The sequence below is a fragment of the Dipodomys spectabilis genome, unplaced genomic scaffold, assembly GCF_019054845.1.
Source record: "Dipodomys spectabilis isolate Male_0828 unplaced genomic scaffold, ASM1905484v1 ptg000299l, whole genome shotgun sequence".
In the NCBI taxonomy this organism is placed as follows: domain Eukaryota; kingdom Metazoa; phylum Chordata; class Mammalia; order Rodentia; family Heteromyidae; genus Dipodomys; species Dipodomys spectabilis.
In genome coordinates this window covers 2,707,018-2,732,257 of record NW_024870976.1, presented here as the reverse complement: position 1 = coordinate 2,732,257, position 25,240 = coordinate 2,707,018, and the positions used below count along the sequence as shown (strand labels likewise).

Here is a 25,240-nt window from a genome sequence, read left to right as displayed (position 1 = left end):
CTCAGGGCTTGGGCACTGTCTCTGTGCTCTTTAGCTCAAAGCAAGCACTCTACCACTTGAGCCATAGCACCACTTCTGGTTTTCTAGTGGTTTATTGGAGATAAGAATCTCACCGACTTTCCTGCCCAGGCTGGCTTTGGAGCTGGCTTTGAACCGTGATCCTCAGATCTCAGCCTCCTGTGTAGCTAGGATTGCAGGCATGAGCCACCAGCACCCAGCCACATCTTTCTTGAGTGGTGGGTGACGTACTGGAGTTCGAACTCAAGAGGTTCAGGCTTGCTAGGCTAGAAGTGCTCTAACACTTGAACCACATCTCTAGGCCAGAAAATATTGCCATTAACATTAACTTATTTTAACAAGGAACACAACCTCCAAATAGCAAAAGCTCTACAAATATAAGCAATTTAGCCGGGTACCGGTGGCTCACGCCTGCAATCCTAGCTACACAGGAGGCTGAGGATCACGGTTCAAAGCCAGTCCCAGCAGGAAAGTCCGTGAGACTCTTATCTCCAATAAACCACCAGAAAACTGGAAGTGGCGCTGTGGCTCAAGCGGTAAAGCACCTTGAGCTGAAGAGCTGAAGGACAGCGTCCAGGCCCCACGACCAACAACAAATATATATATATGTACATGTATATATATGTGTGTGTGTGTATGTGTGTGTGTGTGTGTGTGTGTGTATGCAATTTAGAAATTAAGGAGCCTCAACCAGGCACCAGTGGCTCACGCCTGTAAGCTTAGCTACTCAGGAGGCTGAGATCTGAGAATCATGGTTCAAAGCCAGTCCAGGCAGGAAAGCCAGTCCCATGAGACTCTCATCTCCAATTAACCAGTCAGAAAACCGGAAGTGGTACTATGGCTCAAGTGGTAGAGCTCTAGCGCTAGCCTTGAGCTGAAGAGCTGAGGGACAGCACTCAGGCCCCGAGTTCAAGTCCTGCAACCAACAAAAAAAAAAAAAAAAAGGAAAAGAAAAAAGAAATTAAGGAGCCTTGTCCTGGGGTTAAATGTGTGTGTTTTAGTAGAGATACCAAAACTCTGGGTTTAATCTCAAGAGGAAAAAAATACTGGTATCAAATAAACCCATGTTACATATTAATTCCTTTAACTCTACTCTGCATCTACTTCTTTTTTGTTCTTTGGTCAGTCATGGGGCTTGAACTCTGGGCCTGGGCACTGTCCCTGCGCTCTTTAGCTCAAGGCAAGTGCTCTACCACTTGAGCCACAGTGCCACTTCCAGTTTTCAAGTGGTTTCTTGGAGATAAGAGTCTCATGGACTTTCCTGCCCAGCCTGGCTTTGAACCGCAATCCTCAGATCTCAGCCTTCTGAGTAGCTAGGATTACAGGCGTGAGCCACTGGTGCCCAGATGCATCTTCTTGTGAGACATGAAAGATAGCAAAACACATGCAAGAATTTATTTCTGGGGCTGGGAAGTTGGCTCAGTGGTAGAATGCTTGCCTTGCATGCATGAGGCTCAGGGTTCGATTCCTCAGCACCACATAAGCAGAGAAAAGCCGGAAGTGGCGCTGTGCCTCAAGTGGTAGAGCGCTAACCTTGAGCTGAAGAGCTGAGGGACAGTGCCCAGGCCCAGAGTTCAGCCACCACGACTGACCCCCCCCACCCCCCAAAAAAAAAGAATTTATTTCCACATGGTAATTACTCGGAGAATTTTCTGTACCATCACTATACCTTTCCAGAGGAGCCTTTCCAGTTGCCAGCAGTAATAACTTATCTTCCATAATTTTCTTAGTTAAGTACTAGATTAGCATGATGTTTTGTTTTTTTTGGGTCCAGTCGTGGGGCTTGAACTCTGGGCCTGGGCGCTGTCCCTCAGCTCTTCAGCTCAAGGCTAGCACCCTACCACTTATGCCACAGCACCACTTCCGGCTTTTTTCTTTTTGCTTATGTGGTGCTGACGAATTGAACCCAGGGCCTCATGCATGCAAGGCAAGCACTCTACCACTGACCCACCTTCCCAGCCCCTAGGTTAGCATGATTTGAATACGGTGACTAAATATATTTCACTAATAAATTGAAGAAATTTGAAGCCGGGCGCTGGTGCTGCCTGTAATCCCATCCACTCAGGAGATTGAGATCTGACAATCACCATTCAAAGCCAGGGCAGGAAAGGCCGTGAAACTCATATCTCCCATAAACCACCAGAAATCCTGAGTGGCGCTGTAGCTCAAATGTAAGGCACTCTCCTTGAGCTGAAGAGCTGAGGGACAGCCAGGCACTGGTGGCTCACGCCTGTAATTCTAGCTACTGAGGAGGCTGAGATCTGAGGATCGCGGTTCAAAACCAGCCCGGGCAAGGAAAGTCAGTGAGACTCTTATCTCCAAGAAACTACCAGAAAACCGGAAGTGGCACTGTGGCTCAAGCAGTAGAGCGCTCACCTTGAGCTGAAGAGCTGAGGGACAGCGCCCAGGCCCAGAGTTCAAGCCTCATGAACAACCAGAAAAAAAAAAAAAAAAAAGAGCTGAGGGACAGCACTCAGTCTCAGAGTTCAAGCCCCATGACTGACAAAAAATAAAGAGAAGAAATGTTTTTAAAATATTTTCTGAGATTCTATCCTGACATATTATACATAGAAGTACTTAAAACAGAGTCCAGGAGGAGCTGGGAAGGTGGCTCAGTGGTAGAGTGCTTGCCTTGCATGAATAAGGCCCTAGGTTTGATTCCTCAGCACCACATAAGCCAGAAGTTGGCTCTGTGGCTCAAGTGGTAGAGTGCTAGCCTTGAGCTGAAGACCTGAGGGACAGTGCCTAGACCCAGAGTTCAGGCTCCAGGACCAACAACAACAACAAAATAAAATAATAACATTAAAAAAGATATATTTAAAACAGAGTCCACAGCAGTTAAGAGGTGTTCCAGCCAATAAAAGATAGTACATTTGTTTTCCTTGGTCAATTTTCCAAGGGCAAAAACCTTGCATTCTTTTCTTTTAAAAGTGGTATGTTTAGCACACAAATATAGTGTATTTATTTATTTATTAATGCATTTTTGGTGCTTATTCTGGGGCTTGAATCCAAGGTCTACAGGCTGTACCAAGCTTGTTTTGTCCCTCCTTCAAAGACAGCAATCTAACATTGAGCCACAGCGCCACTTCCAGCATTTTGGTGGTTAACTGGAGGTAAGAGTTTCACAGACTTTCCTGCCCAGGCTGGCTTCAAACCAGGTTTCTCATATCTCAGCCTCCTGAGAAGCTAGGAATATAACAGGCATGAGCCACTAGCACCCAGCACAAATGAAGTTTATAAAAATGCAGACCCAAAAACAACGTAATTCTAGCACATTACTAGAATTACAGTGTAATTCTAGCACATTAAAAACAATCTTCACATTTGAACGTTTGATTTGTTATATTCAAAGCATACCACAATCTGCAAAACAAAATGAAACACTAAATGATTACAGTGTGAAAAACATTAGGAAGATTGTATGTATGTGCCAGTACTGCGGTTTGAACTCATGGTCTCACATGGCTTTTTTTGCTTAAGATAGGTGCTCTGGCATTGAGCCACCTCTACTTCCACATTTTGCTAGTTAATTGGAGTCTCTTATATTGTCTGCCCAGGCTGGCTTTGAAATGGAATTCTCAGATCCCAGCCTCCTGAGTATCTATGATTACAGGTTTGATCCAAGAGCAACTGGCTTCATTAGGAAGAATTAAGCTCAGAATCTGCAGATGAGGGGCTGGGAAGATGGCTCAGTGGTAAGAGTGCTTGCCTTGCATGCATGAGGCCTGGATTCGATATCTCAGCACCACATAAGCAGAAAAAGCCAGAAGTGGTGCTGTGGCTCAAGTGGTAGAATGCTAGCCTTGAGCTGAAGAGCTGAGGGACAGCGTGCAGGCCCAGTGTTCAGGCTCCATGACTGACAAGGAAAAAAAAAAAAAGAGGGCTGGAATGTAGCTTAGTGGTACAGTGCTTGCCTGCCTCACATTCATGAAGCCCTGGGTTCGATTCCTCTGTACCAAATAAAACAGAAAAAGCTGGAAGTGGCACTGTGGCTCAAGTGATAGAATGCTAGCCTTGAGCAAAAGAAGTTTGGGATGGACTGGGAAGGTGGCTCAGTGGTAGAATGCTTGCCTTGCATGCCTGAGGCCCTGGATTTGATTCCTCAGCACCACCTAAGCAAAAAGAAAAAAGCAGAAAGTGGCGCTGTGGCTCAAGTGGTAGAGCACTAGCCTTGAGCTGAAGAGCTGAGGGACAGCGCCCAGGCCCAGAGTTCAGGCCCCACGACCAGATCCAAAAAAAAAAAAGTTTGGGAACACTGCTCAGGCCCTGAGTTCAAGTCCCAGGACTGGCAACAACAACAAAAAAGGGTACTGAATGTGGTATCTCATATCTGTATTTCCTACACTAGATAAGTAGGAAGATCGTAAGTCAGAGGCTAAGGTGGGCTACGAGATAGTGACAAAATGTGAGGCTTTAATTTCTCATTTTGTCAAGTGATTTTTTTTTTTTGGGGGGGGGGTCCGGTCATGGGGCCTGAACTCTGGGCCTGGGTGCTGTCCCTCAGCTCTTCAACTCAAGGCTAGTGCTCTACCACTTGAGCTACAGCGCCACTTCCAGCTTTTTTCTTTTTGCTTATGTGGTGCTGAGGAATCGAACCCAGGATCTCAGGCATACAAGGGAAGCGCTCTACCACTGAGCCACCTTCCCAGCCCCTTGTCAAGTGATTTTTCGAACAAAAATAAATCTATCTGGCAGTAATAACATTTTATAAGACACACAACACTTGGGCCAATATAATCTTACTCAGGAGGCTGAGAGCTAAGGAAGAGAGTTCCAGCCTGGCAGGAAGGGTCATGAGATTCTTACCTACAACTGTCACCAAAAAGCAGAAAGTGGAGCTGTGGCTCAAGTGGTAGAGTGTTAACCTGGAGCAAAAAGAAAAAGCTAAAGGACAGAGTCCAAGCCCTGAGTTCAAGCCCCAGAACATATATAAAGGTAATCGCACTGTATTATCACCTCTAAGACAACAATAAATAAAAAGAAAGGAAAAAACGTAACGAAATTCGAACTACTACTACGTAACCAAATTCACGTGTGTTGCAGAAATGACTGACTGGAGGCCTTGGGGACAGGATGGGGAGACGGTTATTTACGTGATTCTTGCAAAAGCCAACAGTACGGAATACAGCGATTAATGACACTGCCATTATGTTCACCCGCGTTCCCTCAAGAGACGCCGTGGCGCGAGCTGTGCGGGGAAAGTGGAAGGACGACCAGCCCAGGGCACGGCTCGCGCCCCGGAAAACCCGGACTTCGCTGGCAACGGCCCCGGACGCGGGGGCCGCCCCTTCTCACACGCCACTCGAGCTGCGGGGGCTCCTGGCTCCGGCCCCGGCTTCCTCGGCGCCCACCCCGGGGGAGGCTCCGCAGCCCGCGGCCTCCCCCCCGCGCGCCGGGCGCCGCCCGACCCGCGGGCCTCCTCCGCGAGCCGCCGGCCCCGGCGCCCCGGCCGGTGGAGGGACCTGTGGGGAGGGAGCGGGGAGAGGCCGAGGCCGCGGCGGAACCCCCACTACCTGAGGATGTTGTGAGCCTCCATGCTCCGGTTCTGGTTACTCGAGCACACCACCGCCACCCGCAGCGGCGACGACGGCATGACGGCGGCCGCAAGGTGCACCGCGGCGACCTGAGCGCCCACCAACCCGCAGCCTTCGGCCGCCGCAAGATGGCGGCCAGCGGAAGTCGACGACGCGGAAGCTGGGACGACGCAACGGGCGGAAACGCCGCCCGGCCGGCCCTCAGACGCGCCGGAGCCGGGGAGCTCGGGGAGCTCGGGGAGCTCGGAGCTGCCGCGCCGCGCGGGGCGTGGGTGGGCGGCGGGCCAACGCCGAGCCTTTACCCAAGGCGGGGAGCCGAGAGCAGCGCCCCTCAGCGCGCCGCGCGCCAGGTCGCCGCCAGCGTCTGACGTCACAACACCTGAGCCGGCACCTAGAGGACTCGGGAGGCGGTGCCGTGGCTCCGGGGACTCGCCGCCGTTGCTGGGGTAACGCGTCGGACCTCGCGCCTGCGCAGTCGGAAGTTTTGGTGGCGCACGACCGTTTCTAGGTCTGGTTCGCTCCCGGTTCTCCGTGCGGCCTCCCGGGAGGCCCGCTACACCTCCCGGTCCTGCACTTCCGCCGCTGCCCCAAGCCACGGAATCTATCTCCTACTTTCTCCGAAAAATCCTGTTTTTGTCTTCACTCTAGGGAGACCCCCCCCCACACTGCCCAGCCACCCAGGAGGCTGAGATCTGGGGTTCGCGGTTCCCCGCCAGCCCGGGCCGGGGCGTCTGTGGGCCTCTTGTCTCCAGTGACTAGCAAAAGAAAAAGCCGGAAGTGGCGCGGTGGCTCAAGTGGTAGAGTGCTCGCCTTGAGCAAAGAGCTGAGGCCCAGCGCCCAGGCCGAGTTCAAGCCCCGGGACCGGCAAAAAGTCAATGAAGATTCCTGGGGCTGGAGAGCTTTTTCTCTCAAGACTGGCGCCCTACCACTTGGGCCACAGCGCCACTTCTGATTTTGTGGCAGTTAAGTGAAGGCAAAAGTCTCCCCAACTGTTCCGTCTGGGCTGGCTTTGAACCGCGATCCTCAGATCTCAGCCTCTGGCACCCAGCTAAATCTTTAAATTTGTAATAAAGGCTAAATCTTTAAATTTGTAATAAAGTTTATTAAATTCCTCTTTGGATCATGCTGCTATGTCTGAGATGAAAATTACACACTTTAGCCAGGTGCCAGTGGCTCACACCTGTAATGCTAGCTACTCAGGAGGCTGAGACCTGAGGATCTTGATCCCGGAGGCTGGTATCTGAGGATTGGGATTCAAAGCCTGCCTAGGCAGAGGATTGAGATTCTTACCTGCAGTTAACCACCAGAGAACCAGAAGGGGAGCTGTGGTTCAAAGTGGTTGGTAGAGCACTAGCCTTGAGCAAAGAGCTCAGGGACAGCACCCAGATGCTGAGTTCAAGCCCCTTGACTCAAAAAAGAAACTACAAAACACAAGTTTGCACTGGTAGCTCAAGTCTGTAATCCCAGCGACTGAGGAAGCTGAGATGTGAGCATGGAGGTTTAAAGCCTGCTGTGAGCAGCAAATCTGTGAAGTTTATTTTTTTTATTTTTACCAGTCCTGGGACTTGAATTCAAGTCCTGGGCATCGTCCTTGAGCCTTTTTGTGCTCACGGCTAACTCTTCACTTGAGCCACAGGTCCACTTCCAGGTTTTTCTGAGTTTATTAGAGAAAAGTGTCTCACAGATATTGCTACCTAGGCTGGCTTTGAACTGCCATCCTCAGATTTCAGCCTCCTGAGTCACCAGCACCCAACTAAATCTGTCTTATCTGCAATTAACCACTAAAAAGCTGAAGTGGCAATATGGCTCAAGTGGTAGAGCACCAACCGTGGCTTTGCTAAGAGTGCAAGGCCCTAATTTCAAGCATTACTACTGGCATGGGCGCACGTGTGCACACACACAACTGTACAAAACTAGAAAAGGATGAAAAATGAACTAAGTGTTAGTAAGCCAGGGACAAGTTCAGGCAGCTAAGTTTTTATGTCCGTGAAGTCCTGAGTTGGTTTTTAGATTTTTTCTTTTTGTTCCTCTACCTTGTGAGATTCCCTCTCCTTCTTGCTCCAATTGGCACGAAGCTGAAGATTTCCAAAATTCCTTCTCCAGGTTCTGTCCTGAGGACTCCCTGGAGCCCTAGCTCCGTTTCCTCCATGGGGGAGACCCCCCACATTCTGAAACCTCTCCGTGAATCATCACTCATGCCTGCCCTTTCAGGTTCAGTCCCTCTGTTATTGTCCAGTGTACTTGCCTCCTTCACGGACTAAATGGAGTTTTCTTTCAAGCTACTTATTTGACTGGAAACAGAAGTCTTTTTTTTTTTTTTTTTTGGTCGGTTGTGAGGCTTGAACTCTAGGCCTGGGCACTGTCCCTCAGCTCTTCAACTCAAGGCTAGTGTTCTACCACTTGAACCACAGTGCCACTTCCTCTTTTTCTGCAATATGTGGTGCTGAGGAATCAAACCCAGGGCCTCATGCATGCAAGGCAAGCACTCTACCACTGAGCCACATTCCCAGCCCAGAAGTGTCAATTTTTTTTTTAGTCGTGGGGTTTGAGCTCTGGGCCTGGGTGCTGTCCCTCAGCTCTTCAACTCAAGGCTAGTACTCTATCACTTTGAGCCACAGCACCACTTCTGGTTTTATAGTGCTTAATTGGGGATAAGAGTCTCATGGAATTTCCTGCCTGGGCTGGTTTTGAACTGTGAAGCTCAGATATCAGCCTTCTGAGTATCTAGGATGACAGGTGTGAGCCACTGGCACCTGGCTAGAAGTCTCAATTTTTGAAAAAGTAAAAGGCGGGCAACTTCTTAGAAGCATGAAAGTTACAATACTAAGGTAATATAGTAATGCTGTAGGATACAGACCAACAGAACAGCCCCAAATAGGTCCATGCACATGTGAGAAAGCACACGGCACTGAAGATGGATGGGCTGTTTTTGTGCCATGCATTAGCAAAATCGGTTTTCCATATGATATAAAATGGGACTCCATATTCCACAGATGACTTCTAGAAAGATTAAAAGACCTAAATATGGGCTGGGAATGCGGCTTAGTGGTAGAATGCTTGCTGAGCACACATGAAGTCAAGTTCAGTTCCTCAGTACATTAAAACAGAAGGGGGAAAAAAGCCAGAAGTAGTGCTGTGGTTCAAAGTGGTACAGCGCTAGCCTTGAGCAAATCCCCATGACTGGTCCAAAAAAAGCCCTAAATATGAAATGCTAAAATCAAAGCCAACCAAGGAAAGCATAGGGGAAGATTTTCCTATTCTTTGCATGTTCAAGGAATCTTCCCCCCTGGGGCTGGGTCTTGAAATCAGGGCCTCATGCTCTCACTTAGCTCTTTCCACTCAAGGCTGGTGCTCTACCACTTGAATCACACTTCCAGTTTATTGGAGATAGTCTTCTGGATTTTTCTACCCAGGCTGGCTTTGAACCTTGATCCTCAGATCTCAGCCTCCTGAGAAAGTAGGTTTGCAGGTGTGAGCCACAGGCACTGGGCTAAAATTTAAGACTCACCCCTGGAGGGGGGGGGGTGGAAATACCAACTATATACATGACAAAGTTAATAAGCAGAGGAGCAAATATCTAGAACTGCATTATTCAATACGGTACTCAACTAAAGAACAGCAGAGGCTGTTAAGAGACAGAGCTTGATGGAGAAGGAACAGTGCCTGTAGGAGGTAGTGGGATGGGATGGACTGAGCCTCTGAGGTAGACCAGGTTCAGGAGCCAGATTGCCCTGGGAGGATGGAGGGACCAGCCTCAGATGGCCACTTGGCGGAAGAATGGTATGTGGGAATGATCCTGAATGTAAAAGCAGGCTGTTGCCTGGCACTGATGGCTTACACCTGTAATCCTAGCTACTCAGGAGGCTGAGATCTGTGGTTCCCAGTTCAAAACCAGCCTGGAGAGAAAAGTCCCTGTGAGACTCCAATTAACCACTCAAAAATCAGAAGTGGGGCTGGGAATTTGGCTTAGTGGTAGATTGCTTGCCTACCATGCATAAAGCCCTGGGTTTGATTCTTCAGTACCACATAAGCAGAACCAGAAGTGGTGCTGTAGCTTAAGTGGTAGAGTGCTAGCCTTGAGCAAGAGCTCAAGGACAGTGCCCAAGCCCTGAGTTCAAGCCCCAGGACTTGAAAAAAAAGAATTGTGGCTCAAAGTGGTACAGCTACAGCAACGCTTGAATAAAAGACAGTAAGGAGCTAGGCGCCAGTGGCTCTTGCCTGTCATCCTAGCTACTCAGGAAGCTGAGATCTGAGAATCATGGTTCAAAGCCAGCCCCGGCAGGAAAGTCTGTGAGACTCTTATCTCCAATAAACCACCAGAAAACCGGAGGTGGCGCTGTGGCTCAAGTGATAGAGTGCTAGCCTTGAGCTGAAGAGCTGAGAGACAGCGCCCAGGGCCTGAGTTCAAGCCCCACAACCAACACATTTTTTTTTTTCAGTTTCCAAGGCTTGCTTGCTGTTGCATTCAGGGCTGTACTGCTTATGCTCCTCCTCTTCAAACGCAACAGTAACCTCTGAGAAAACCCATCAGCCTAGGCTGACAGGATAGCTCTATGGTCCTGCTGGCAGAAGCCTACACTCAACCAGGTCATGCGTCCCAGAGACCACATGGAACTTCAGCTCCCACATGGGCTGGGTGGCCCAAACCTGGAGACCAACTGTATCTAAGGGCTAGAAGCTAGGGTGTTGCCTGGGGCTTTCTGCTCTTGCAGGCTGAAGATACCTTAACACGTTCCATAGGAGCTAAGGTTGGAGGTAGCTGGACCCAGCTGGCTAGACACACACTGCACTGAACCCCCCCCCACCCCACTCCAGATGAGTCACTCAGTAGCTGACTCACCCACCTCCCTCCTGTTCCTTCCCCAGGGTCACAGGTGCTCCAGGGCGTCCCAAGGACAGTCAAGGTTCAATACAGGCTCTCAGGATCCTTGGCTTACCTTCGGCCCCCAACTCCCACCTCTACCACTGCACAGGGAGGCCCCAGTCTGAGGAAAGACAGCCCTGGAGCAGCCTAATTGCTGCCTGTCACCGCTCAAGTGGGTCACCATGAGTCCAGGCTATTTCTAACCCAAGCAAGCGCCACCTCTCCACCTCTGCTCAACACAGCTGGCCCAGGAAGAGCAGCTTTCCTAAGGTCTGAGGGTGGACAGGCAGGCTGTGAATAGGCTGTCCTCCTGCCATTCAGTAGACCAGTCCACCCTGATTGGGGCTGACCCCCAGCCCATGCGGGAGAGGGTTCAGGGCCAGCCACTGGACTGAGGTGCTGAGGCAGCAGCGTCCACCTTCCCTCCCACTACCCAAATAAACACGCAAGGCTTGTTTTCAGTCTAAGAATGAGGGACATTTAGATATTGGCGCCAGGTTTGCAGCTGATCAGAGCCACATGGGTGGGCAGAGCAAAGACAGAGAGGTAGGGTGTCAGGGCTGCTGGGTCCCAACTGGAGCCCAGGAGGACAGTGGTTGCTGGGATGAGGATAAGGTTTAGCCACAGGGACCCAGAGGGGCCAGAGTCAAGTCCAGTGGTCAGAGCTAGAAGCTCAGTCAGGCAGTGCCAGACCTTTACAGAAGCCCAACATCACCAGGGGCTCAGGTCTGCCAGGAGGTGGGCAAAGCCAAACTGTGGTCCATGGTGGGTGGGCAGGCAGCACTTCAGGCTAGATCCTGGGCTCTTAACTCCCAAATATGAAAGGGGGAGGGGGGGTAGTGCAGTGACTCACACTGTGACTCGGCAGACGACAGGGAGCACGCCAGCGCGGGACCCGGCTGTCCAGCACTGGCAGCTCTCCTGCCCCCAGGACCCCAGTGCTGCCCTCCCAACCACCTGCTCCCATCTCCACAGAAATCCCTAATCCTGGAAGTACACACAAAGGAAGGGGGGCCTGGTCCTGCAGCCCCATCAGCCCCCTCCCAAGCATCAGTCAGATGCGGAACTCAGCTACGTGGTGGCTCTGGGCTCGAAGACCCCACAGGGCCTGTGAAGCCCTGCCCCGGGACCCTGCAAAGCTCAAAGACGAGATGTCCCCAGGGGGACCCTGGCCGGAAGCATGCACAAACCAGCCAACCTCAGGGCCCTCCCGCCCCGCCCCCCTTCGACGGCAGAGGGAGAGTGGTTGGCTCCAGCAGCGGGCCGGAGGTTCTAAGGCACAAAGCTAACCTAAGCCCACTGGGGTAGGGTGGGGGAAGACGGGCTCCAAGCGCCCGGCCCCGACCTGCGGAGCACCAAGTGCCCAAGCTGCGGCGACGGCCCGGCTTTGCCGACCTGGCACGGGATGGAGGCTCCGGGTGGCGTCCCAGAGGCCGATGGCCCTGGCGTGGGCGGCCGTGCGCCCAGCAGCCCCCATAAAGGCCTTTGTGGGACGCGGGCGGGACCGTCGCCCGGAGGGCAGAAGCCCGGCGGGGGCCGGTTAGGGGGTCGCGCGGTGAGGCCGCCGGTCGGTCGGTGGGTCGGTCCCCGGGTCGGCTGGGTCGGGGCCTCGGCGGGCATCCTCGAGGAGGCGGGCGGGCGGAGGGCCCGGCGGGCGGAGGGCGGGTCTCCGGTGGCGGGCGGGCGGCGTCAGGCCTGCCTGCGCCGGCTGGGCCGGCGGAAGGTCGGGCGCATGAGGTTCTCGGTGATGTAGGCTACTAGCAGGCAGATGACCACGAGCATGACGCAGATGGAGCCGCCGACGGCCGTCATGGCCACCACGATGTCCTGCATGGCGGCGGGCTGGGCGGTGAACTCGACGCAGTCGGGGTCGGGGTCGGGGTCGGCGGGGTCCGGGGCGGGGTCGAGGGCGGGGTCCGGGGCGGAGGGCGGCGCGGAGGCCCCCGGCCCGCGCCCCCGCCGCAGCGGCCGCAGGCACACGCGGTAGCGCACGCCGTCGTGCACGGCCGGCAGCAGGAAGTCGCGGCAGGCGGCGCCCAGCAGCACGCGCTCGCACGGGAAGCGTGCGTAGGCGCCGCGCCACGAGCAGCTGAGCGCGAAGGCGCGCGCGCGGGCCGGCGCGGGCCACTGCAGCAGCACGCTGCGGTTGCGCAGGACGTGGGCGCGCAGGGCGCCGCCGGCCGCCGCGCGCGTCACGCAGCCGGGCGCCTGGCAGCGGAAGCCGCGCGCGGGGCTGCGGAAGCACAGCCGCCCGCCGCCCGCTCCCGCGCCCTCGGGCAGCACCTTGTACGGGCACCAGGGCGCGTCGGCCGCCGGCTCCCGGCCCGGCGGCGTCGGCGCGGCGGGCGCGGCGGGCGGCGCGCGGGCGGCCAGTAGCAGCAGCAGCAGCAGCAGCGGCGGCGGCGGCGGCGAGGCGCGCATCGTGCGGCCGGGCCGGCGTGCGGGGCGCGGGCGCGGCGGTGGGTCACGCGGGCCGCGCCGCCCGAGCTCGCCGGTCACCGCGCCCGCCGCCGCCGCCGCCGCCGCCTCCTCGACGCGCCCCGAGCGCTCGCGAGCCCTCAACGGAGGCGGGGCCGCTCTGCCCGCTCCCTTAACTCCTGCGCGGCCACAGGCCCGCCTCTGCGGAGACCGAGCTCCGGCCGCGGGGCGGGCGGCGGGGCTGCGACCCCTCCCTCCGGCTCGGCCCGCCTCCCGCGCTGGGAGGACCCGCCCACTCCCCTGCGCTGGAAAGGCCACGCCCACCTCGCAGCATGGGAGGCCACGCCTGCCCTGAGAAGAGGGAGGGGACACTGACCACGCCCTGCGCTCGGAGGCCCCGCCCACCCCGCGCTCGGAGGCCCCTCCCGCCCACGTCCCGGGCCGGGTGCGGGTAGGAGCGATGGAAATGTTGCTTTGTTCTGGGCTCCTGCGTCTTTGGGGGTGCCGGCCTGAGATGGCCTCCCTGGGCGAGGGTCAGACAGACCTCTACCCCTTTGCCTTCCTCTCCCTGCTGCGCAGACCCCGGCCCAGTGGGGTGCTGGACTCAGTACTCAGCCCCACCAGAAGCACCGCACCTCAGGGGAAGAGGACGATGCAACCAGGGATCGCCCCTCCAGGGCCAGGGGACACCGGCCAGGCCTGCCTGCCCTCGCTGGAGATGAAGGAGGACCCCGAGCTAGGCGGGGAGGTGCCAGCTGACATGTGCAGTAGAGACCTGCTCGCTCGGGCTGACATCAGTGCCAAGCCTCAGTCCTGGCAGGGTCTCTGGGCAGTCCTGTGACACCCCTGGAGGCGGATCTCCCCGTGCCTACCTTGCTCTTGCTCGTGGTCATTCTGGAAAATCCGTGTCAGCACTAGATTTCAGGTGCTCTGCCAGAACTTGAGGCCAAGGGTCAGAGGGCACGCATATGCGCGCATACACACACACACACACACACACACACACACACACACACACTGATTCAGTACACAGTACACCTCATCACTGGGCTTAGAGGGTTCTGATCCCAGCACCGGGCTTCTCAGGACCTCGGCAAGATCTGGATCTAGTGGAAAGCCGTCCCCAGCCCTCCACTCCTGCTTGTCCCTTGGTAAGGCAAGCCTAGGCCTCCACTCCTGTCCCAGCTTTGTTCGAGGACCCAGGGAGGCACAAAGTGACAGCAGTCTAGTAAGCTAGTCCTTGCCTGGAACTACCCAGGGCTCTGTCCAGCCTGCTGCAAGTCTCTAGTGGAAGCGTGACACCTGCAAGCCCTCGCCCCTAGGCATGGAGCACAGACAAGGGAGCAGGACAGGTCACAGGTGAAGCCGTGGGGGCTGTGAGGAAAAGCAGTCTTTATGTCAAACCCAGCTGCCTCTGTCTTGTATATTGATATTTCCTGGAATTGATAGTTCCTGTAATTGTTTTGTTTTTTACTTCAATTGTAACTTCTCTGTACTGTGTGTGACCAGCCAGACATGTGAGGAATGTGAATCTTGTGTCAATAGAGTTAAAAAAAAATAAACTGTGAGCCAGGCACCATATCCTGTAACCATACCTACTCAGGAGGCTGAGGTCTGATTATCACAGTTTGAAGTCAGCCTGGGCAGATAGGTCTATGAGACTCTTACCTCCAATTAACTGCCAGACTGGGTAGAGCTCTAGGCTTGATCAAAAAAAGCACAGGGGGGCTGGGAAGGTGGCTCAGTGGTAGAGTGCTTGCTTTGCATGCATAGGCCCTGGGTTCGATTCCCCAGCACCACATAAGCAAAAAGTCGGAAGTGACGCTGTGGTTCAAGTGGTAGAGTGCTAGCCTTGAGCTGAAGAGCTGAGGGACAGCGCCCAGGCCCAGAGTTCAGGCTCACAACCAGACCCCCCCAAAAAAATAGGGGGCTGGGAAGGTGGCTCAGTGGTAGAGCGCTTGCCTTGCATGCATGAGGCCTTGGGTTCGATTCCTCAGCACTACGTAAGCAAAAATAAAAAAGCCAGAAGTGGGGCTATGGCTCAAGTGGTAGAGCACTAGCCTTGAGCTGAAGAGCTGAGGGACAGCACGCAGCCCCAAAGTTCAGGCCCCATGACCGGACCCCCCCAAAAAAAGCATAGGGACAGTGCCCAGGCTCTGAGTTCAAACCCTACCACTAACTAAAAAAGCAAAATAATCTTTTCAAATACAGCTTTTTTTTTTTTTTTTTTTTGGTCTGTTGTGGGGCTTGAACTCTGGGCCTAGGTGCTGTCCCTTAGCTCTTCAGCCAAAGGCCAGCGCTCTACCACTTGAGCCACAGCCCCACTTCCTCTTTTTCTGCTTATCTGGTGCTGAGGAATTGAACCCAGGGCTTCATGCATGCAAGGCAAGCACTCTACCACTGAGCCACCTTCCCAAGCCCATCAAATATAATAGCCAAATACTGGGGGCTCACACCTGTAATCCTGACTACTCAGGATGCTGAAATGTGAGGATCAAGGTTTGAAGCCAACCTGGGAAGGAAACTCTGGGAGACTCTTAGAATCAATTAACTACCAGAAAATTGGAAGTAGTGCTGTGGCTCAAAGTAGTGGAGTGCTATGCTAGGCTTGAGCAAAAAGAGCTCAGGGACAGTGCCCAGGCTCTGAGTTCAAGCCCCATGACCAACAAAATAAAATGCTCAGAAAAGGAAGTGGAGCTGTGGTTCAAGTGGTAGAACACTGGCCTTCAGCACAAAAGCTCAGGGACAGGACCCAGTTCCTGAGTTCAATCCTCACAACCAACAAAAAGAAGGAAAGGAAGAAGGAAAGAAAGAGATTATAATATTGTTGGGTCCTGGTGGCTCATGCTTGTAATTTGAGCTACTCAGGAGGCTAAGATCTGAGGACTATGGTTCAAGGCCAGCCTGAGCAGGAAAGTTTGTGAGACTCTTATTTCCACTAAACTACTCAGCAAAAGCTGGAAATGGAACTGTGGCTCAAGGCTAGAACACTAGCCTTGAGCAAAAGAAGCTCAGGGACAGACTCCAGGCTCAGAGTTCAAACCCCAGTACCGAAAAAAAAATTATTTTTTTCTGAGAAGTTACACCTTTGGGTTCCTCCCTCAGGGTATCCTCCTGTAGCTAGACTGTATAGGTTACTATGTCCAGTTATATTTTCGATCTAGCTTCCACAAATGAGAGAAAACATGCACCATTTTTTTCTTTGAGCTTAGCTTACCTCACTTAGCATGACTTGTTCTAGATCCATCCATTTCCCTACAAATGACCTAATAATAAAATTCTACTGTGTGTGTGTACCACATTTTCTTGATCAACTCATCTATTCTAGGGAGCCTGGGCTCTATCTGTAACTTAACAATGTATACAGATGAGCAGGCGCCTTTATTGTATCCTCATTTGTGATGTTCTGGGTAGATGTCCAAGAGTGATATGGCTGGGTCCTAGGGAAGATCTATGTTTAGTTTAGCTTAGTTTTTTTGTCAGTCATGGGGCTTGAACTCAGGGCTTTGGAACTGTTCCTGAGCTTTTTCCCTCAAGGCTAGTGCTCTACCACTTTGAACTCCAGCTCTACTTCTGGTTTTCTGGTGGTGAATTGGAGATAATCGTCTTACGAAGCTGGGAGCCAGTGGCTCATGCCTATAATCCTAGCTAATCAGGAGGCTGAGATCTGAGGATCTCAGTTCAAAGCCAGCCTGGGCAGGAAAGTTGGTGAGACTCATCTCCAATAAGCCACTACAAAACTGGAAGTGGCACTGTGGCTCAAGCAGTAGAGCGCTTGCCTCGAACTGAAGAGCACAGGGATAGCGCCCAAGCCCAGAGTTCAAGTCCCATGACCAAAAAAAAAAGAGTCTCACGGACTTTCCTGCCAGGGCTGGCTCTGATCTGTGGAGAATTTTGTTACAGTGACAGAAAGCTAGCTAATGCCGTATCCTTGAGGACACTTAGTCCACCATCTCTGAGCACAGGACTTGGGTAATGTCTCTAGATCTCTGATTCCATCAGACTGAGATGGATTGGCACATAGCCCTTGGTGGACTTTTGAGTGCACAGCCACTTTCTGTCATGGGGCTTGAACTTTGGGCCTGAGTGCTGTCCCTAAGATCTTCAGCTCAAGGCAAGAGCCCTACCACCTTGGCCACAGAGCCACTTCCAATTTTCTGGTGGTAGAAAACCGGAAGTGGCGCTGTAGCTCAAGTGGTAGAGCGCTCGCCTTGAGCTGAAGAGCTGAGGGACAGCGCCCAGGCCCAGAGTTCAGGCCCCACGACCGACCAAAAAAAACAAAAACAAAAACAAAAAACAATTTTCTGGTGGTTTATTGGAGGTAAGAGTCTCATCGATTTTCCTGCCTGGGCTGGCTTTGAACCATGATCCTCAGATCTCAGTCTCCTGAGTAGCTAGGATGACAGGCACAGGCATGAGCCACTGGTGCCTGGCCACACTTTCCATTTTTGAGAGAAGTCTGTGTCTCAAGCTCCTTGAGTACCAGTGATAAGGCTAGCTTGTTGTCACAGGCAAGGCTAGCCTAGTGTTACAGAATCACAGCACATCCCCTGGACAAGTGAGGCCGGTGGTATAACGAACAGTTGAGTCTGAATGGTCACTCGACCACTGTCTGGGAACAGAGGTGGAAACTGAGGAGCCATAAGGCTGAGAAGCAGGGCCTGGTTCCAGCCAGGGCTTTCTGTTGCCCTGAGACTGTGGGGGTGTCCTGGAGGGTCTCCCTGGATCTCTGTTTCCGCTTTCCCAATACCTGTTAGGACAAGCTTTGGCAAAATGTCTACTTTTTGCCAGAAATGCGTTAATTGAGCTAAGATGGCTGAACTACATAGAACCCCCATGCAGGTCCTGACCAACAGGCAGAAATAAGAGACAATACAGAATTGCCCTTGATGTTAGGCCAGCTGCCATTTCTTAGTCTAACCCAACCTGTCCAGGCCCTCTACCTCCTTTCTCCCAGAGGCCCTGCCAGTGCCCCAGGCCCAACCCTTGTCTAGGTTTTTCTGCTGGTTAGGGTGCTTTCTCCTTCCTTACATTTGTACCAACACAATCATGAGCTTAAGATGACACTTTCTACTTTTGACGCACACATTTCATTGAGGTCTTTCTAGTTACCCACCCAACATGCTGTTGTAAATGGAGACTCCCTGTCCTAGTCATTGACATACTTCACCATTTCACCGTTTGCAGTTGCAAGGCCTGGTCTACAAATACAATGCTGAGAAAGTACATCTCTCCTTACTCTCCTAACACTTGGGTTTTAGACAAGACAGCTGGCAACGTGAGTGAGTCTCCTCCCACTGGGCAATACTGGCACACTTACATTTCCCCCAATCACTGCCTAATAAGCTCTCTCTCCTCCAACTGTTCCTGAATGGCTCATGCAGAGATGTGTGGATACCATGCTGTTACAAAGCAGCACTTTGTTGATGGCCAAGATTTGATTTCAATTTTCTGTGGTGAAATTGCCCTAAAATGAGCCGCAGCTCACACCTGTAATCTTAGCTACTCAAGAGGCTGAGATCTAAGATTTGTGGTTTGAAGCCAGCCTGGGTAGGAAAGTCCTTGAGACTTTTTTTTTTGGTCAGTCATGGGCCTGAACTTTGGGCCTGGGCCCTGTCCCTCAGCTCTTCAGCTCAAGGCTAGGGCTCCACCACTTGAGCCACAGTGCCACTTCTGGCTTTTTCTGCTTATGTGGTGCTGAGGAATTGAACCCTGGGCCTCATGCATGCAAGGCAGGCACTCTACCACTGAGCCACTTTCCCAGCCCCTCCTTGAGACTCTTATCTCCAATTAACCACCAGAAAACTGAAAGTGGCTCTGTGGCTCCAAGTGAGCACTAGCTTTTGGAAAAAGACCTCAGGGCTGGGCACTGGTGGTTCACGCCTGTAATCCTAGATACTCAGGAGGCTAAGATCTGAGGATCCCGGTTCAAAGCCAGCCCAGGCAGGAAAGTCCGTGAGACTCTTTTTTTTTTTTTTGTTGGTCGTGGGACTTAAACTCTGGGCCTGGGTGCTGTCCCTCAGCTCTTCAGCTCAAGGCAAGCGCTCTACTGCTTGAGCTACAGTGCCACTTATCTCGAATAAACCCTCAGAAAACCGGAAGTGGGGGGGGGGGAAGGGAAGGGATGGGAAGGGGAAACAAAGGAGGAGGCCTCAATGCTTGATAAGAAATGTACTCATTATCTTGCCCATGTAATTGTAACCCCTCTGTACTTACTTTCACAATAAAAAAAAATGTTATCACAAAAAAAAAAAGAAAAAGAGAAAAGTGGAAGTTGCACTGTGGCTCAAGTGTAGAGTACTTGCCTTGAGCTGAAGAGCTGAAAGACAGCACCCAGGCCAAGAGTTCAAGCCCATGACTGACCAAAAAAAAAAAAAGTTTCACTGACTTTCCTGCCCGGGCTGGCTTTGAACCACCATTCTCAGATCTCAGCTTCCTGAATTACAGGAGTAAGCCACTGACACCCAGTTAGGATTTTGCTTTTGTATGAACTTAAGCTCTTTTAGTAAGAACATAACTTATTAAGGTATAATTTGTTTAAAATTAAATGTATCCATCTGGGTGCTGAGACCTCACACCTGTAAACCTAGCTACTCAAGAGGCTGGGATCTGAGGATCATGATTGAAAAAAAGTTGAGACTCTATCTCTGATTAACCAGGAGAGCTAGAAATAGGGGGGAAGGGAGGAGGGAGAGAAGAAGGGAGGGAGGGGGAAGAAGGAGAGAGCACAGGAAAGGTGGGGGGAGAGGGAAAGGGAGAGAGAATAGGAAGGGAAGTGTGGCTCAGATGGTAGAGCTGGCACCAGTTGTAAACAAAAAAGCTGAGAGCTTGAAGCCCTGAGTCAAGCCCAAATACTGGAGAAAACAATTGAATGTGTGCATTCTGAAGGCATAGCTAGGTGTGCATCTTTGTCATCATGTGTGAGAAGGGATGTGAACATTCCCCACCTCACAGAGCTCTTCTGCTGCCCCCCAAACCCTCCTGAGCTGCCCCACTGCTGCACCTGCAGTCTTGCCTGGCCTGGAGGTTTGTAGGAAGGGAATTGGGTCCTGGCTGGTGCCTGGCTCTGTCCTCCAGCCTGCAGACTCAGACACCTTCCCAGCCACTTTTTAAGTTTCTAAATCACTGATTTCTGTCCTGATATTTACTCTCTTCAGTTAGTAGTAGTTTGGGGTTTGGTTTGTTCCTGTTTTTCTTTCTTTTTTTTTTTTTGGGTCCGGTCGTGGGGCCTGAACTCTAGGCCTGGGCGCTGTCCCTCAGCCCTTCAGCTCAAGGCTAGCACTCTACCACTTGAGTTACAGCACCACTTCCAGCTGATGTGGTGCTGAGGAATTGAACCTAGGGCCTCAGGCATGCAAGGCAAGCGCTCTACCACTGAGCCAACTTCCCAGCCCCTGTTCCTGTTTTTCTAGAAGCTTTAGGTGCATCAAAAGATCACTCAGGCTGGGTGTTGGTGGCTCACGCCTATGATCCTAGCTACTCAGGAGGCTGAGATCTGAGGATCATGGGTCAAAGCCTGCCCGAGCAGGAAAGTCCATGAGACTCCTATTTGCAATAAACCACCAGAAAATCAGAAGTGGCGCTGTAGCTCAAATGGTAGAGCACTCACCTTGAGCTGAAGAGCTGAGGGACAGGGATAGCGCCCAGGCCCAGAGTTCAAGACCCACAACCGACCAAAAAAAAAAAAAAAAAGATCACGGGTAATTTTTTCTGTCTTTATATAGGTGTTTAGAGCTATGAATTTTCTTCTCAACACTGCTTTTGCTGTGTCCCAGACCTTCTAGTAGGACATGCTTTCATTTTCATTAGATTGAAGGGTGCTTTGTTGTTGTTGCTGCTGCTGCTGTTGTTGCTGTTTTTGTTTTTTGTCAGTCATGGGGCTTGAACCTGGGGCCTGGGTGCTGTCCCTGTGCTCTTTTGCTCAAGATTAGCATTCTACCACTTTGAACCACAGCACCACTTCTGGTTTTCTGGTTGTTAATTGGAGATATGTCTAATGGACTTTCCTGCCAGGACTAGCTTTGAACTGTGATCCTCAGATCTCAGCCTCCTTAGTAGCTAGGATTACAGGCATGAGGTACCAGTGACTGGTGCAGGAACTTTTTAAAAAAATTTTTGTCAGTCATGGGGCTTGAACTCTGGGCCTGGACGCTGTCCCTCAGCTCTTCAGCTCAAGGCGAGTGCTCTACCATTTCAGCAACAGTGCCACTTCCAGTTTTCTAGTGGTTTATTGGAGATAGGAGTCTCATGGTCTTTCCTGCCTGGGCTGGCTTTGAACTGTGATCCTCAGATCTCAGCTTCCTGAGTAACTAGGATTATAGGCATGAGCCACTGGCGCCCAGCTTGCAGGAACATTTTTATTCCTCCCTTTATTTCATTCAGTTATCCAGCTGGTATTTAACAGTGTATAGTTCTGTTTCTGGGTGTTTTCTGTAGTACCTTTTGCTGTTGAGTCCCAGTTTAATTCGATTGTAATCAGATAGTTAGTATACAGGGAATATATCAAATTTTATATTTTCTCAGGCTTGAGGTATGTCCTAGGATAGGATCTACTTTGGAGAAAGGTTCTATAGGGTGCTGGAAGAAAGTGTTTTATGTGATTATTGGTAATTATTCTCTAAATGTTGATTAAGTCCATTTGAGTTATAGTGTCATGTTGGTCTTTTAAGTTGACTTGTCTTTTGATGAGCGTGAGATGTTAAAGTCTTCCACTATTATTGTGTTGGAGTCTATCAGTTCTTGCAAGTCTAAAAGTTTAATGTAGTTGGTTGTGCCACTATTTGCTGTATATATATTGACAACTGTAATTTGTTCCTCATAGATTGTTCTCTTTATTAATATCAAGTGACCTCTTTGCCTCTTCTTACTAATTTTAACTTAAAATGGCCTGGGTGCTGTCCTTAAGCTCTTCACCTCAAGGCAAGCACTCTACCACTTGTGCAACAGCGCCCCTTCAGGTTTCTCGGTAGTTTATTGGAGATAAGAGTCTTACAGACTTTGCTGTCCTGTCCAGGCTGGCTGGCTTTTAACCATGATCCTCAGATCTCAGCCTCCTGAATAGCTAGGATTACAGGCTTGAGCCACCAGTGCCTGGCTTTAAAGTCTGTTTTATCAGATATTGTTATGTCTAGCTAGCCCTGCTTTTTGCTGGTCATTTTTTTATTGACTTTTTTTTTTTTTTTTTTTGGGTCCGGTCGTGGGGCCTGAACTCTGGGCTTGGGCGCTGTCCCTCAGCTCTTCAGCTCAAGGCTAGTGCTCGACCACTTGAGTCACAGTGCCACTTCCGGGTTTTTTATTTTTGCTTATGTGGTGCTGAGGAATCGAACCCAGGGCCTCAGGCATGCAAGGCAAGCGCTCTACCACTGAGCCACCTTCCCAGCCCTGACTTTTTTTTTATTATTTTATTTTATTTTTTGTGAACACACTGTACAGAGGGGTTACAATTACATGGGCAGGATAATGCGTACATTTCTTATCAAGCATTGCAGCCTCCTCCTTTGTTTATCCTTCACATCCCTTCCCAGCCTCCCCCCTTTGCTGGTCATTTTGAATATGAAGTCTAGAGCAATTTTCTGCTCAGGCTGGCCTGGAACTTCCATCCTTTAGATCTTAGTCTCCTGAGTAGCTAAGATTACAGACTTGATCCACTCCTGGCTTATATTTGAAATATGGGTCTTATTCATTTTTTCCCCCAGGGTTAGTTTTGAACCACAATCCTCCAACTTCCACCCCCAAATAACTGGGATTAAATTCCTGCTAACTCTGTTAAAATTCCAATGTTTAGCCAGGTGCCCATGGCTCACGCCTGTAATCCTAGCTACTCAGGAGGCTGAGATTTTAGGATTGCGGTTCAAAGCCAGCCCGGGCAGGAGGGCAGGAAAGTCGGTGAGACTCTTTTTTTTTTTTTTTTTTGGCGATTGTGGGGCTTGAACTCTGGGCCTGGGTGCTTGTCCCTCAGCTCTTCAGCTCAAGGCGAGCGCTCTACCACTTGAGCTACAGCACCACTTCCGGTTTTCTAGTGGTTTATTGGAGATAGGAGTCTCACGGTCTCTCCTGCCCGGGCTGGCTTTGAACCGCGATCCTCAGATCTCAGCCTCCTGAGTAGCTAGGATTACAGGCTGAGCCACCGGCGTGGTGAGACTCTTATCTCCAATAAACCACTAGAAAACCAGAAGTGGTGCTGTGGCTTAAATGGTAGAGCGCTGGCCTTGAGCTGAGAGCTGAGGGACAGCACCCAGGCCCAGAGTTCAAGCCCCACGACAGACCAAAAGAAAAAAATTTCCAGTGTTTACAGATGCATCCTAAAGGAAAACTGTCAAGGCATGCTAAGGATATTACCCAACTTGTTTAGTTTTACTGAGCCTAGAGATAAACAAGGAGGGGGGAAGGAGGAATTTAGCTGCTCTAATTTCTTACCAGAATCCCCTGTCCTCCAGCAATGGATGCCGCCATACTTTTTTTTTTGTCGGTCGTGGGGCTTGAACTCTGGACCTGGGCGCTGTCCCTCAGCTCTTCAGCTCAAGGTGAGCGCTCTACCGCTTGAGCCACAGCACCACTTCTGGTTTTCTTGTGGTTTACTGGAGATAGGAGTCTCACGAACTTTCCTGCCGGGGCTGGGTTTGAACCATGATCCTCAGATCTCAGCCTCCTGAGTATCTAGGATGACAGGCGTGAGCCACCGGCGCCCCGCATGCCGCCATACTTTTAAAGCCGGTTCCCTAACTTTACTGCAGACGGAGAGGAGGTGGGGGGGGTATCCTTGGCTCCCCAGAAATCCACCTGTGGGGCTGCTTCTGGTCCTTTGCTGAGGCCATTCACTCAGCCTGTTTGCTTCCCTGCTGGTGCTGTTAAAACCAGCTGGCCCGCCGCTGGGGGCGGGGCATCAAAAGAATGACGTCACCGCACACAGGGCATTCTGTGCCGCCGAAGAGGCGGTGCAAGCCGCCGATGGGCGGGGCATACTGCCACAACGAGGAGAGTCCTGAGGAGTCCTGAGGGGTCCTGAGGGGTCCTGAGGGGTCCTGAGGGGTCCTGAGGGGAGTCCTGAGGGGTCCTGAGGGGTCCTGAGGGGAGTCCTGAGGGGTCCTGAGGAGAGTCCTGAGGGGTCCTGAGGGGAGTCCTGAGGGGTCCTGAGGGGGGTCCTGAGGGGAGTCCTGAGGGGTCCTGAGGGGGGTCCTGAGGGGAGTCCTGAGGGGTCCTGAGGGGTCCTGAGGGGTCCTGAGGGGTCCTGAGGGGTCCTGAGGGGAGTCCTGAGGGGTCCTGAGGAGAGTCCTGAGGGGTCCTGAGGAGAGTCCTGAGGGGTCCTGAGGAGAGTCCTGAGGGGTCCTGAGGGGAGTCCTGAGGGAAGTCCTGAGGGGTCCTGAGGGGGGTCCTGAGGGGAGTCCTGAGGGGAGTCCTGAGGGGAGTCCAGAGGGGAGTCCTGAGGGGAGTCCTGAGGAGAGTCCTGAGGGGAGTCCTGAGGGGAGTCCTGAGGAGAGTCCTGAGGGGTCCTGAGGGGTCCTGAGGGGTCCTGAGGGGTCCTGAGGGGTCCTGAGGGGAGTCCTGAGGGGAGTCCTGAGGGGAGTCCTGAGGAGAGTCCTGAGGGGAGTCCAGAGGGGAGTCCTGAGGGGAGTCCTGAGGAGAGTCCTGAGGGGAGTCCAGAGGGGTCCTGAGGGGGGTCCTGAGGGGAGTCCTGAGGGGTCCTGAGGGGGGTCCTGAGGGGAGTCCTGAGGGGTCCTGAGGGGAGTCCTGAGGGGTCCTGAGGGGTCCTGAGGGGAGTCCTGAGGGGTCCTGAGGGGAGTCCTGAGGGGTCCTGAGGGGAGTCCTGAGGGGTCCTGAGGGGAGTCCTGAGGGGTCCTGAGGAGAGTCCTGAGGGGTCCTGAGGGGAGTCCTGAGGGGTCCTGAGGGGTCCTGAGGGGGGTCCTGAGGGGAGTCCTGAGGGGTCCTGAGGGGTCCTGAGGGGTCCTGAGGGGTCCTGAGGGGAGTCCTGAGGGGTCCTGAGGGGAGTCCTGAGGGGTCCTGAGGAGAGTCCTGAGGGGTCCTGAGGGGAGTCCTGAGGGGAGTCCTGAGGGGTCCTGAGGGGTCCTGAGGAGAGTCCTGAGGGGTCCTGAGGGGAGTCCTGAGGGGTCCTGAGGGGTCCTGAGGGGAGTCCTGAGGGGTCCTGAGGGGTCCTGAGGGGAGTCCTGAGGGGAGTCCAGAGGGGTCCTGAGGGGGGTCCTGAGGGGAGTCCTGAGGAGAGTCCTGAGGAGAGTCCTGAGGGGTCCTGAGGGGAGTCCTGAGGGGTCCTGAGGAGAGTCCTGAGGGAAGTCCTGAGGGGTCCTGAGGGGAGTCCTGAGGGGTCCTGAGGGGTCCTGAGGGGGGTCCTGAGGGGAGTCCTGAGGGGTCCTGAGGAGAGTCCTGAGGGGAGTCCTGAGGGGTCCTGAGGGGT

At 52.6% G+C, this 25,240-nt stretch overlaps 2 protein-coding genes across 2 annotated transcripts in view; both read right to left on the bottom strand.

Moving 5' to 3' along the window:
• The window catches only part of Ssu72 (SSU72 homolog, RNA polymerase II CTD phosphatase), a 33,826-nt gene extending 28,097 nt beyond the window's left edge, over window positions 1–5,729 (bottom strand). Inside the window, exon 1 of the mRNA XM_042701954.1 lies at window positions 5,532–5,729. Within this exon, the coding sequence (XP_042557888.1) occupies window positions 5,532–5,611 (80 nt within the window). The 5' untranslated portion in view covers window positions 5,612–5,729. The remainder of the gene's footprint in view (window positions 1–5,531) is intronic.
• A 5,153-nt stretch (window positions 5,730–10,882) lies between these two features.
• Fndc10 (fibronectin type III domain containing 10) lies at window positions 10,883–12,837 on the bottom strand. Its single transcript, XM_042702001.1, has one exon. The coding sequence runs from the start codon at window positions 12,835–12,837 to the stop codon at window positions 12,106–12,108; it is 732 nt and encodes a 243-aa protein (XP_042557935.1). The 3' UTR covers window positions 10,883–12,105.
• Window positions 12,838–25,240: the final 12,403 nt, after the last annotated feature.

Excerpts from the sequence above, each read along its gene's own strand:
- Fndc10 (XM_042702001.1), bottom strand. The coding sequence starts at position 12,837 with ATGCGCGCCTCGCCGCCGCCGCCGCCGCTGCTGCTGCTGCTGCTGCTA.